Raw genomic sequence first — 14,507 nt, 5'->3', positions numbered from 1 at the left:
GACTGGGTCAGTGGCCCATTTGTGCTGTCAGAGTCATGCGATCACTTCAATGAACTGAGTGTTGTCTGTCTAAAGTGCTAACTCAGTTTTGGGTGGAACTTGTAATGTAACTTCCTTCCATGTATTTTTCCAGAGCTTGTGGCAGCCTAGGGATTTAGGTATGGGAATTGCACAAACATAGCTGAAAATGAGCCTTATTTATTACTGCTGTTTGTTGTTCGTTGCTGGCTTTGCTTTACAAGCTGATGGGAGAGGGAAGAATTGAGATGGGGAAGGCTATCTCAGTGTGATTTCTGGAAGGGGTAATGTGATCAAATGTGGTTTTGTTCGGTTTAGTTGTGCATTCTGCTGCTTGCAATTCCTTCAGATGTTCACCTGGAAAACTTTAAAAATACTAAAGAGCACTCAACAGGGCAGTAAAAACTCCTTAAACAGGGCTTCTTCCACCTCCCAAACAAACTCAACCTTGGAATTTATGTCATAACCCAAATAAACCCTATTTCAGATGAAGTTTAGGGAAAGAAGGTGTCCTGTAGCATACCCTCAAGACAATGAAATGAAAGATTTGAAAGGCCAAAGGGAGAGAGCGCATAGCAGAAGGTCCATCACTGCAAAGAATCAGATGCAAGCTCCTCTTAAATCACTGGGTTAACTTAGTTCAGGTACCAAGGATGCAGGCAACCAGTTAGCTGGCTGCATGAAGGTAGATCTTAAATACTCACTTGTAGAAAAGGAGTCCTGCATAGGGAAAGATCTGGGAAGCTGGAGCAAGATTTAGCTCAGACAAGGATTTATAGTACATTGACCCCAAAAGATTACTTATTGCTTATACCTGGCTGATCTGCTTCTTATAACGTAGGTGGTGATATTGCTGTTGCTACTCCTGAAGGTTTTAAGTTCTGGACAGATTGGGAATGGATAACATGATTTGCGTACTGTGTTCTTCAAAAATATTTTGTCAGCTTCTTAGTATACAGAAGGTGACATTTGTATACAGGTATCATTTAACTGATCTTTCAATAATTACTTTTGCGATGCTCCCAAAGCTGCATTGCAAGAACTTTGGTACTTTTTGTTAAAGCTTTGCCCGAAGCCCTGTTGTGCCAAGAGCTGTCAGGACATGGAACAGCTGTGAGGAGAGGATCAGGGTCTAGATGGCAGCTACATTCAGTGTTTCAGGGAAGTCATCATTCATGGCTTTCAAAAAATTATTTTCTTTTGAAGCCTTGGTTAAACAACCATAAATTATCCTTTTGCAAATGTAAGCATTGAGCAGTGGCAGATGCCAGTGGGAGGGACTCAGTCACATGGCCCATGTGAACAGGAAAGGTTCTCTCTTACCAGCTTGATCTTTTTCTGGTTAGAAAGTAATGATTCTTTTTTTTTTTCCTTGGAGAGTTCATTTATCACATTGTGCTTATATGGTGTGGGAGAAATGGGAGGATGTCCTCGTAATTTTGAGAGGGGAGCAAGCGGCTTGCACTAATGCTACTGATAACCTGTCTGGCTGGTGCTAAATGCCAGAGATCCTGGTTAAATGGAGGGGTTGCTTTTTTGTTATTGTTTTGTGTTTTTTTGAGAGAGACTGCACACATAAATCTGGGCAGGAGCTCCTGTAGGCTTGGCCTGAGTCAGTGCCACTGTCTAAAACTGCATTTTTTCATGTCTGCAGCTTCTCCCCTCAATGTCTTTTCATTTAGTCCTTTGTTAACTTACAGTTAATGTTATGTTTGATCAGAACATTCTTAATCTAAAATGCTGAATAAAGCAGCCACAGAGGCTGTATCCTTACTAAGAAGGTTTAAATGGTGCCAGAGTCACACTGAATCATCGCAACCATTAAATTGCCAGTGTGGTCCCCAGCATGACTGCTGTGTGCAATCATGTGCTTTCTCAAGTGGCTGGTGCATGTGCTAACCTGCACCTGAAGATACCTTCTGTATCTCTGAGGGATGGTTCTTTCTTCCCTTCTTTTGAAGAAGAGAGAGCCCATCCAAGCCCTGAGGTTGGGCTGTGACTTCTGTACCACCTTCTAATACCTTGGTTTGCTTTTCCACATTCCCTGCTGTTGCCATGGGCTTTCTGAAACATAAGTCACCTGGTCAAGGCCCAGGTCTAAATTTTTTGGCTATTTCCAGCTCCGGCAGAAAGTCCCCTCCTTATCCATTTGCTGTTTTATGAAGACTTTAAGGAAACGATTGTGAGACCCATACTGAGGTTATCTCCTTGGGAAAGCAGGCAGCATTTATCTGCTTCCAGAATCCCTCTGTGAAACTTGGTGATTTGCAGATGCTGGCCATGGGAACGCCTTGAAAGTCCAGAGGCTGCCTCTGCTGTTGGCACAGGAACCTTCAGTGAGAGAAAGCCAAAGCCCATTTTCTAATCACCCAGGTCACTTTGCTGGTTTGTTTGTTTAATAAATGGTCAGTTGTATGGCAAGTCTGCATTCTCTTGCTCTGTTAAAAATATTGGGGTTTTTCACTGAGGTTTCTTTTTTTTCCTTGTAGCTTTTCCCTGATCCTATTTATTGTATGTCTTTCTTCCCACCCGTCACTCACTCGCACAACATTTATTCCACACCAGTTAGAAGCTGGTCACCATATTCCTGGAACAAGTTTTCTTCCTTAGAGGACTCACAGTATGAGAAGACAGTACCTCCAGAACAGAATCCCTTTCCTTATCTTCCATTTCCATGACCAGGGTGGTGGTTTGATCTTGTGTCAGTTGGTGACAGCTGATGAGAAAATGTTCAGAGAAAAGAAGAAACACCTTGTCAGTATGTCAGACACTCAAGAGGAGTTTGAAAGCAGGAAGAAATATTGCCTTTGGCACCTGGAAGAGAGAGAGTTCATTTTTCAGGGGGTCATCAGGCATGAGTGATGCTTTTAAGGACCTCCTTATGAGACATTCCACAGGCTTCAGTGTCTGTCTGAAGCTTTTCAGTCTTCCAAATTGTTAAAGGTTGGTCTACAGGACCAGTTTGTAGATGAACTGCAGTGAGGAATTTGGTTTCTAAGACTTGGGAAGATTGCAATAGTAGCTCAGCTCCTTTATGTGTGCAGCAGACATGGGAGGTACACTGAAGCCAAGCCAAAGCTTTGGCAGAGTGAGGGTGTCATATTTTAACTATGTTTTGCATGAGAAAGATGAGGCAGTGGAAGTAGGCAAAAGGAGAAAATACACAGATTGTTCTTGTATGGATTTATATATTGATTTCTTGAAAATCATTGCTGACACTTTAATTTGGGACTGTTTTTAATTGTGTAATACTTTGCACTCTTCCTTTTTGTTAGTGCATGTAGAACCACCTTTGTATTAGAAATAAATTGTGTTCATGCTATTAGAGAGGTAATTTAATTTGTCTTAATTGAATCACTACCTTCTAGTCCTTAATTTAATGTTTTTCCTGTGTGTAATCCTCATTACACACTGGTATCAAGGGGAGCCATAGTAAACACGGGCTCTTCTGCAGCTCTAAATGTGTAAAAAGCTTATTCCTGTGTCCTACAACAGCAGAGCCACAGGAAGCTTTAGCTTGGTTCGCAGTTGGGATTCAGGTGCTGTCAATGAAAAGAACTTTATGGAAGTACTGAAGGGAGATTTTCTCTCTCAGCAATCATGTATACATCAGCATACATGAATGATAACTTTTAAAACTGCCTGTTAATGAAATCATAACCAATTACAAATACTGTGCAAAAAAGTGATTATTTCTGCAAAAATATGTTTCAGATTAGATTTGTTTGCAGTTGTGTGAATGCTTTTCTCTCCAAAAGCATATGCTTCCTTCTGTACAACCATGGCAGGAAAGAAAGTCCATACATTGTAAGGTGTGAGTTGGAAGCAGGTGGAGCAGTGGGCCATAGGAAGTGATATTTACTTTGATCTTCCAGTTCAAAACTGATGTAAACTTTGTTTACTGATGTAAGCAAAGCCACATTTAAAGTGTCTTACCACAAGTGAATGCTTTTCTGGTCATCTCTTGTCTTTTGGAAGCTCGGTGTGTCAGCAAGCTTGTTGAATGATCCGGCGCCAAGTTCAAGCCACAAGGTACTGCCCTGCCATGGGGGTTCTCTGCCTGTAGACAGACACAGTGTTTGTGTCAGTGTGTGAATGATGGTTGCTTCTAGACATGGTCAAAATACAGTTTAACCTTGCAGAGCAGATCACATCTGATCACATGGATCAAATCAACTGCTGCTGAAGTGTGTGACAGCAGCATTGTTCAGTACCACAGGAAACATTTTGGTCAGCGGTGAGGCGTACTTCAGTAACACGTGGATGCTTGGGCTTTAGCAATTTGGTTGCACAGCAGAGTGATAAGTAGGGTGTAATATCAATAGGGCTTTGAGAAGCTGAGCTGAAAGCATGTGACGGTTGTTTGGTTTTATCTGTTTCATTTATTATTCTGAAACAGTTTTTTATGACTTATCCCCACTAAAGAGTAACAGCAGTGCTGGAGCAAGTTTTGCCTCTCCGGGGCCAAGTCAGTGACATGAGTGTCAGTCATGAGAGAAGGACAGAGCTGAGCTAAGGTAACTTTTTTATGCAGAATAAGCTAACGTGAGGGTTATCCTAAGCATGGGCAACTCGATCTGTAGCTGCAGATGCAGCAGCTCTCAAGCTGGTGCAGCTGTGGAAGTAAGGAGGAAGGAGCACCTCACCTCAGGCACATTGGGCAGGAAGCTGGGCATTTCTTGCTGAGTATAGAGGAGGCAGACACCTACAGCAGAAACAGACACCCCAACACCTCCACTCTTTTGTAGTCAACAGAGAGGCATAGGTGTTTTTAGGGCATGATTCATCTTGTTGCAGCACAGGAGCCTCAGACTGGGCAGAGAAATAGTGCCCTAGAAATACTCATTTCTCTGTTGGCTCTGGAAGAGGAGCCTGGGGTTCCTAGCTCAAGTCTAAGCACTACAACTGTCTGAAGTTAGGTGAGATGAACTTCACCCTTGGTGTCTACACACTAGAGCAGGATGAAAAGACACAAGTCATATTTGCATCTTCCCTACCTAAAACTGATTGGTTTTAACTTGCTCAGTAGAATACTGAACAGGTACTTGAAAAGCACGTGCTGTACTTGCTTGCTGGTGACAAGAGCCTGAGTGTTGTATGTAAACCTTTTTTTATTATTTTTAATGTAGTTACATATATGGATGTACAATGTATGTAACCTTCATCCTAATAGTTATATACTGCAGTATATTACTGAAATTGAGGTATTTAAACTATTTTAGAGTGTGAATTGGATCTCAGTGATAAGGCTGTAATGGACCATGTTCCTTCTAGTACATGGAACATACTGTTGAAAATAAAACCTTCTTTTAATGCATACAGTATTAGATTTTTCTTCTTCTTTACACTGCTTTATCTTTTTTTATTGATGTGGCTTTTATGTTATCCAATCTGTTTGTTTATTTTTGCCTGGAAACAAATAGGGTCAGGAATGTCAGGGTCAGTAAATGAACAGGATGCATGCACATGTGAACATGATTTTTTCTGAGGAACAGCAGGGACCTTGCGGCCACCAGTGATGTCTGGTTTTTCAGCCCCAGCATGGTGCATCTTTGGACAGAGATGGCCACAAAGGTGTGGGGTAGAAGCTGTCCCATTGCTTGACACAGCATATGCCCATCATCTAGCAATGTGATTGCATAACAGGGCCCTATCTCGTCGGCCCTTTGTTCATGTTTATTGATTTTCTGCCATGTTATTCTGTTTTGAAGCTTATTTTTGGTAGAGTAGATGTGTTATTTGCTGGGGTTTTTGCTTTTGGTTTTGTTGGAGTTTTTTTGTTTAGCAAACTGTCCATGATAGAAGCACATACAAACACTATTTCTGTTTCTTGATTCTTCCTTTTTTTCCTGATTGCCCTTTACCACAGTTGTTGCTGAGACATGTTTTACAAAACACAGAGCAATGTAAAGTGGTAATTACTGCCTTTTGAAACTTCTAATTGCACTTTCTACTTTTAGTACTTAAGTTCCAGGCTCTTCCCTAGGGGAGGCTTACTGCCATAGCCCATGTCTGTGTTGAGCTAATAGCTCTGATACCATTTTCTGTTGGTGGCTTTGTGCATAGTGGCAAGACTAAGACATGAGCAATCCCTAAGCAAGCTCATAATCACATAGTGGTTGTTTTTTCTCATGTGGTTAAATAAGTAACCTTGGCCCTTGCGTATCTGTGCTATGTGTGTTTGAGACCAAATATACGTATACCGGTTTTATCAGAAACACGTTTTAGCAACTTTTGGATTTGTTTTTAAAGAGAGAGAAGCTTAGAGTTACACTAGACTTTCTTTGGGCCTGCTCTGCAATCATCAGTTGTGACCTTCTTCCTGTAAAAAGTGTTTGAAGACACTCACTTTGGAAAATACTGTGTCTGTAGTAAATGGTATTTTCTGAAAACCTCTTCCTCTTGAATGGCTGCCTTTTCAGAGAGTGTGTTTCTTACTAATATATTACTGGTCAGCTTTATTTCTGTTTTCCCAGCTGCCTCTTTTCTCCTGTATCTGATGCAAAATAACTATTGAGGCAGAAGGATGATGTCTGAAAGCAGATTTAGGAAGGTAAGCAGTGAGGGGGAGTAATGTCAAGTGACTAAAGCTGTAAGAATTAAAGAGGGAAAGTATTACAGCATGTATATGAAGCACTCCCTGTTACATTCCTTGCTCTTGTAGCAAGCATCCCCAAGTGATTTTCAACTAGTGTCTCATGGGAAACTTGGTGCCTGTGAGAGCTTTGCCCAGTCCTGACAGCCACAGGACTCCTTTGCCCCCAGCTTGATGGGGAGAACAAAAGATGAAGGTGCTTGTGGCAAGTCGTGTGCCCACTATTATTGCCAGCTACATTGAACATTTACTGTGCATTATCACTCCTCTGTATTGTCAGCTTTTGTGCTGCAAAGTAATGTCCTAGGAGTCTGGTGTTTCCTACTCGAGTAAAGCCAGTATATTAGATATTAGAGTGATGCTCAGCCTCTGGCCCATAGTGGGACACTGCTGCTACTGGAGTTTATGTGCTAAAAGTCATCTTGTTCCTTGGTACTTTCTCTTGACAGTCTAATATTTGAGCAATGTCAAACAGGTCTGTTGAAGTAACAATAAGTTTAGATTAAGGTTAAGATTGGATGTAGTCTAACTACTGTTATTTTAATAGTCTTTTTTCCACCCCCTAGCTTGGTGATCCATCTATTTTCCCTGCTGTCATCGTGGAGCATGTTCCTAGTGCAGAACTCCTACATAACTACTCTGGGTTAACCTGTGTGGATGAACCTAGTGACATGATCACTGAGAACTCTCTGGACGTCGCAGAAGAGCAGATCATAGAAGATGATGATATCACCCTCACAGGTTGGCAATAAAAACACTTCTATGCCACATTTTTGCACTAAGATGGTTGTAGAATGTGGAAAAAAGGCTTAGTGACAAAATCCAATAGGAAGCAAACTTATAGAAGTATTAAATGCTGTTAACTGTGTACAAGACAGAGAAAATGGCATTAATACTGTTAGCAGGTGGCTTGCAATCCCCGCTGCACAGCTGATAATGATGAAGAGCTCCGTCCATCAACAGAGATTAAGACAGAGTTTTGCTCAGAGTACCAACAAGATTTTTCTTTGCCCTTACACGGTTGGTTTGCTCTTATTTAGTAGTTATTATGTAAATGTACATAGCAAAAAGCAGGAATATGCAGTTTGAGTAGCTGTGCTGCTTTTAGCTTCCCAAGGGTGTACAATTAGCCATAAAACGTGCACGTTACCGTGACTTGCTGGTGTAAGTACGAGCAACATAGTATGCATTTTGGATCTTTAATAATGATTCATGCCTAAGCTACAGATGTTCTTTGAATTCTGTTAGAAAAGGTAGCCCCAGTTCTTAAGAGCTCAGGGATGCCACATGTTGTAAGAAACAACCCCTCGCTGTGTTTGAAGCAGTTTTGCAGAACAAGCCTGGAAGGAGGGGTAGATACTTCACAGAGAGAAGATCTGTTTCTGCATCTCCTTGCAGCCATTAGGCCTCACACCTGGACTGTCTCTGGGGCTGGAGACAGCTTGCTGGTTTCAATCATGCTTTTGACATGATTTCCAAAGGCACAGTCTGATACGATCTTTTACCACCAAAAGCAAAACAAAAACTCCACAAAACTTGACATGAAGAGCAGTTCACAGAGTAAACTGGCCTGAGCTGTTCTCAGTAAAGGGGTTTATCTGATGAAAATGGCTCCTTTTTTTTCTTAGTAGTGAATTAACTGTGAACAGGCTGTGACCATACACATCAGCTAGCTGATTATTCAAGAAGGTTGTACATACTTAAACATTATTTCAAGTTGAGACCTCTTGCCAACTATTCCCTTGCTATTCACATTAATTATTCACACTGCAACTGGCATTTCCTCACACTGTTTGAGTTTTTCATAGCGGATTGTTTCTATGAATCCGTATTCACTGTAGTACATTGTGTGTGAATTTTTACTTGCATGAGTAATTGTGAAACTCCACTTTTGTGAATGCTCTTGTTAACATTTTTTTTGTGCTGGTCACATGAGAAGGGTTTGCAAATTGCTGCCAGAGACTGAAAATATGTAATCCTTGTAGCCAATGGTGTCCAAGGGTTTCTGGGATACTCTGGAAGCAGACAAGCACGGTATTGTTCCCATCATCCATTGTAGTCCAAGCACTCTGGTTTTCTTTAAAGTCAAAATCCTTAGAAAACCAGAGCTGCCACTTTGCAGAGGTTGTTGTTGTGAAGGAGATAGATGTTCACTAATTCTCTTTTTCACACTCTCCATCCTGCTAGCTACTGTACACACTGTAGGTGTCCCTGGACAGGGAGGTGGATGAAACCAGGCCAGGCAGGGACCAGCCCCTCTGCGGAAAGCTCCTGTTCAGGATGCAAGGGAGGCAGCTATCCAACCTGACTCAAGGGGGGCAGAATTTGGGCCCCCGGGGGTGTGAAGGCACCCCACAGGAGGTGAGAAGAGGACGCTGAGGAAGGAGCCCTCTGCCTGCTGCATGCAAGTGTCATCTGTGGCCGCAGCTGCCTGCTTGAGCTACAGGGCAGCCGTGGAAAACAGCACAGCTTGCCATAGGCTGCCTCTGAAATGGGGCTAATCATAACTGAAATTTCCCACCTACTCTATATTCCAGCTGCTTTGTTTTTTCCCCCTCCCTTCTTTGAAGTTCCCCTCTTGTTTTCTTTTCGTGGGGTGTTTGGCCTCAACAGTGAAATGTGTTGGTTTGCTCTTTGAAGTTTGGACCATTCTTTTCAGTCACTTCTACGTTATGCCTTTGAGAGAGGATCAGACCTATAAAGCCAGTACTAATTCCACATTAAAATATTCGTAAGGCTGAAGTTCACAGCAAAACGAAACTGAAACCACTGTGATTTATGACTAAACATTACCCAAGAAACGGCTGCTTAATATGCAGGATTTGTAAAACTTACCAGTTTCTCAGTACTGCTTCATGACTCTGTCATATGTTAAGCTTCTCTTTTCTCCTAAAATAACAGAAAATAGCAGTAGGTCTCCTGAAACTGAAGCAGTTAGTTTTTAGGGATCTATATGCAGAAAGATGGACACTGGTAGGTTTTGCCAGCTCTAGGATGTAGCTCCAGCCCTTCAATCCCACGGCTATTGCACATTGGTGATTACTTACCTGTAGTATAAATTGTAACCTGCAGAACGAACAGCATCTGCTTCACATGAAACCCTGCTAAAAATCAGCTTTTTAGTTACATTACCACTCCGCCTGTATTTTTTTTCTCTTCTCTTCTCTTCAAAAGCACTCTTCCCAGGAAAAACTACAATGCCAGTTTCAGCCATTATGACAGGATTTTGAATTATTAACTATCATATAATAAAGAGTGATTAACAAGATAAAATGGAGCATTTGGCTTTGAATGAAGTTTTATCTTAAAAAGGAATATTGAAAATTTTTTTTTCCTTTCTAAGAGGAATATTGAATTACTACTTTTTCTCTGAAAAATACAGGGAATCATGTTTTGTGCAAACGAAATTCTGGGCCAATTTGTCTTCTACTCTTTACGTACCTTAGTGGTGTTTGCATAGGATGAGGGAAGTGGCTGCACTGAGACAGTTTTGGGGGGTGAGATAGGAGGGACAGAATATTTGTGCTTAGTGTAAATAGTGAGCATGGAAGTGTGCATTTTCATGGATCAATAATGGTCCTTGGTAACCAGTTCAGAAGTTACTTTACACCATTTTGAAGTTCAGCAGCATTTGGCTTGTACATTTTGTGATGCTGTAGCATTCATGGCATGCACCAAGCTGCTTGGGTATGAGAATGAAGGCAAAGAAATGCTGGGTACTGCAGGCCTGCAGAAACTCATCAGCTTTGCTGATCATTTATGATGTTACAAAGAAATCCAAAGGAATAGTTTGGTTGAAATTGAACTTCATAGTGTTAATCCATAAGGATTTTGAGTTGACAAGATGCCAGTTGTAAACCAAACAAACAAACCCCAACAACACGTATGGTTTCAGTTACTGTGTAAAGAAATTATTCACTGCTGCACGTAGCATCTGGTTAAAAACAGTGAGAGCTTTTTCATACAGCTCCCCAATGAGATGATTTTCTTTACAAACTGTAAAGCCTCATTTAAAAAAGAAAATGAAGGGTCATGTGCAGGTCTCCTGAAATATTTGGGTTCTTAAACTTGGTTTTCCAGTGTTCGCTAGCAGTCAGCTGAGAGATGATACTGCAAAGCAATCACTTAAATTTAACAGCCAGCTATTCTGCGAAAGGGGGCTCTGTCCGTGTTTAATGGATCACTGTCTACCTGTAGCACCTTTAGATTTCTTCTGATGTTACTTTGAGGCTGTGAGGCCCCTCGTTTTGTCTATAGTGAAACCAGCAGTGAATTTAAACACAGCTGTGACTAGCACAGCTCTTATCTTGGCCTGCACAGGGAGGCACCTGTGTTGTCCACTCTTTGGTGCCACGGGCCACCAGGGAAGCAGCAGGAACAGGATAGGATCATCGGAAGCAGTGTGGAGCTTTCAGAAAGGCTGTAGGCAGGACTTGATGCTGAGGTGGGGAGCTTCCAGCATGAGCCATAGTTTCTTTCTGCACCGGGTGAGGAGAGCAGAAAGCTGTGTTTGGGCAAGCCTCGCGCCAACGGCAAGCGCTGCTGATTCATAGTGAACCCGGATTCGCAGTAACTGGGTTGTAACTGACATGCAGATACCGAGGGTTACACTTGTGGCTGGCTCAGATAAACAAGAACTTGTAAAGTACCCTGGGAAAAAAAATGAAATTACTTTTGGGTGTAGTTTTCCCCTTCCCCCCCCTTTCCTTTCCCCCTTTTTCTTTATTCGTCACCCCCTGTTTTTCTTCCCCCATCCTTTTCCTTTCTCATTCCCTCATTTCCTCTTCTTTCCTCCTTTTTTTTTTTTTTTAAGTTTCCACCTATTTAATATAATGTTAGAAACCTGATGCTTCTCCGAAATCATCTCCCCCATTCTTTCAGCTCTGACATTGCCAAAGTGTAACAAATAAGCCACTTCATCCTAATTCTTCTTAAATTTGCATCTGTATCATAACTGCCAGTGGTTGGAATACCGCTCTGCAACATGAAGGGAAAAGCTAAAATAGCATACACCGACTTGCCTTTGGTAGCTGAGTTGGTTATCTCCAAGCACTGTCTGAAGTTGAGTAGTGTGAATTAGCACCTTGCTGTTAGTAGGGCAGAGAGATGGTGCCCCACCTCCGCTGTGTGATGCCCCACACCTTGTTTGTGTTAGCTGTTGAGTTCTTGTAATCCAACTTGCTAACTCAGCAATACCCCCCAAACTTGTTTTCAGCCATTTTGTAAAACTAAATTGACTGTCTGTGTATCAAAAAAGCATGAAGCCTGGCTTGTGTTAAGTGTTGGGGATTTGGATCATGAACCAGGGAGAGGGATGGGAGGAAGAACCACAGCCCTCATTTTTTTCAGCAACAGGGAAATACTAATTTGTTTCAAACCACCTTGTAAAATCATCTGCTAAGAAGAGGCTTGGAGGGTGTTAGGAAGAGCATTAATGTGGTTACAAACCTCATTTTTGCCATTCTGTGTCTGTGGATAGACAAGACCGTTGGTGCTCCTTAAGTTTTTTGTGAGCATCAAATTATATTAATCCTACGCTTACATTATTTGTATGACTATTACAAGTTCCTTTCATTAGTCTTGGAAATGGATGGTCAGCTTCTAGCTACATGGTGTAACGGTGATGTAAAGCTGGTGACCTTTGCCTCACCTGCCAATATTCAGAGTGAAGAATTAACACAGCTCCATCACCTCAGCACCTGAAAGCAAGCAGGCAGGTTTGCTCCTCATGCAGCTCTTGCGGGGGAAGGAGCAAACAGTTGCTGCTGTCTCTTCCCTGCCTGCAGCACTGAGGACCAGGGAGTACCACTGCTGGCTTTTAAGTTGTATGTGGCAGCGTAAACTAGCCCCACTCCATGGCTTTGACTGAGCTGCATTGTGGTGGGTTACCTTCCTGACCATTCAAAGTATACCAGAACTAATGACAGCTGCTTTGGCAGTGCTGTGTGCCTGTATTTAGGGTGACGTCCTTATTGTTGTCTTTGTTATGCTGGTAGATGATGTGGAAGGTTCTCATCCAGATAAAGTGGAACCAGAAGTGATCAGGTCAGTGCTTCTAAGCCAAGCATGAGCGTGCCTGCAGAATGCCTGGGCTGCACTTGGTTCGATCTCCTCCTCAGCTGGCCAGGCACACCCTAAGTATGCTGTTTGGTTCTTAGGGCTGAGGTACCTATGACAGAGCTCTGAGCCTGCATGACAAAAGTGTGAGCAGTTTGCTGCCCTGTCTCACTCTATGGCTTCCCAAGCCAGGCCCTGAGTCTGTACTCACCACCTCCCCTTTTCTCTTCACACTGTCCTCTCCAACTCTGTCTCTCATTTATTAAGCCTGCTGGGAGATGCCAGCCAGAAGTTGCAGATCCTTAACTGTCTGAATGTCTATGCAGGACGGGGAGTGAAGGAGGTCTTATAGACAACAGGGCAAGTTGTTGTGTGGGTCAGGGGTTCCCAATGCGTGTCTACTTTATTCTGTCTTAGCCTGAGCCTCTGATTCTTGGGGCATGGTAGGACTAATGTTGAGGAAAAATCCAGAAGGTAAGGATGAGCCTTCTCCTGAGCTCTGTGTGCTGCCTGTAACTCACAGCTGGGTGGAGGAGGTAGGACTGATGTGTGACAGTCTGCATTCATCTTTGCCCTCTCCGACTGATAGGATTGCTGGAGTTGTAAACTCTTGGGGTGAAACTGTTTGTTGTTGTTGTTGCTTGGTTGTTTTTTTACTTGTTTGATTGGTTAGTGCTGATGTTTTGGTTGGGTTTTTTTAAGTACAGAGATAAACCTCTTCCTTTCATATGAAGAAGAAATGTTCCAGGGTTGTTGTGTTGTGTTGTGCATTTTTGCTTGCTCAGTCTGTCTGTCTATCTGTCTCCTTTCTTTTTTCTTTTCTTCTTTTTTTTCTTCTTTTTGTTTTTTTGTGAGTGCCCCACCCCAAATTCCTCAAAGCTAAGCAGGGAGAGAGGGCATGAAGCTGACTCGTGACCAGGCTGAGAAAGTAACTGAGGTGCCTTGGTGTCTGAGGGAGGGGAATACCAATGCAGCCCTTTGTGCCGCTTGATAGATGCAAGTGAATTCCCCAGTGCAGCTTCAAATTGGTGTCAGAGAATAAGGAAGCCTGGCCCGTGCCTTGTTATCCAACAGAGATTAACTTCTAACAGAATGTGTTAAACACTTCCAAAGGTTTATGGTACCAGAACTAATATCTAACTTACTTGTCATGCTATATTTATATTGAAAAAAATCCTCTAGTTTGGTACTCCTCCTGTCAAACCCGTGTTCTTCTTGGACAGCTGTTATTTTGTAAAATGATATTTTATTGGGTGTTTTTGGTGTGTAGCTTCAGATGACCTTAATTATAAATTGGTGCTCAAGGGCTTTGGATTTGTCTAAAGGACACCATCATAAAATTGATGAGGGATTGTCCAGTAGACAGTTTGAGCTGAACAGTTTGCCAGCCCTCTGTATTGCTTTTCATGGTTTATGTCTGCTTTCCAGTGTGATCCTGGAGCCTGCACTGTTAACCCTACCTGTAATCCCCATGGATTTGATCATGGGGATCATGGTTTGATCATTTGATCATGGTTTAGGATTCAGTTACACATTCAGATTATATGCTCTCTAATAAAACTTGTGGAATGTTTTCTGGTCTGTCCTCCAGGCTAAATGACAGGATACTTTTGGTGAGCATCTCTTAATTATGGAATTCACTTCCTTTGGACCACCATAAGAAGAAATCAGCAATATTGGGGTTTTTTTTAAAGATACTGTGTGAAGTATTGTTTGTAGTAGTGATGTTTCTTAGGGTTCATGTGTGTTGTGTTTTACTGCATGTGCTTGATCAGGAAAGGGGAGGAGGTAGAAAGATGAGGCAGAAACAAAGGGTTTGTGTTGGTTTTGGTTTTAT

At 42.2% G+C, this 14,507-nt stretch overlaps 1 protein-coding gene across 5 annotated transcripts in view; it reads left to right on the top strand.

Moving 5' to 3' along the window:
* Window positions 1–14,507, top strand: part of ELF1 (E74 like ETS transcription factor 1) — an 87,513-nt gene that overhangs the window by 50,698 nt on the left and 22,308 nt on the right. For all 5 annotated transcript variants that reach the window (XM_080612376.1, XM_080612375.1, XM_080612379.1 and 2 more), the window contains exon 3: window positions 7,180–7,354. In XM_080612376.1, coding sequence (XP_080468502.1) covers window positions 7,180–7,354 — 175 coding nt within the window. The remainder of the gene's footprint in view (window positions 1–7,179; window positions 7,355–14,507) is intronic.

The sequence above is a fragment of the Psittacula echo genome (assembly GCF_963264785.1).
Source record: "Psittacula echo genome assembly, chromosome: 3".
Lineage (NCBI taxonomy): Eukaryota > Metazoa > Chordata > Aves > Psittaciformes > Psittacidae > Psittacula > Psittacula echo.
This window is presented reverse-complemented; position numbering and strand designations above follow the sequence as displayed.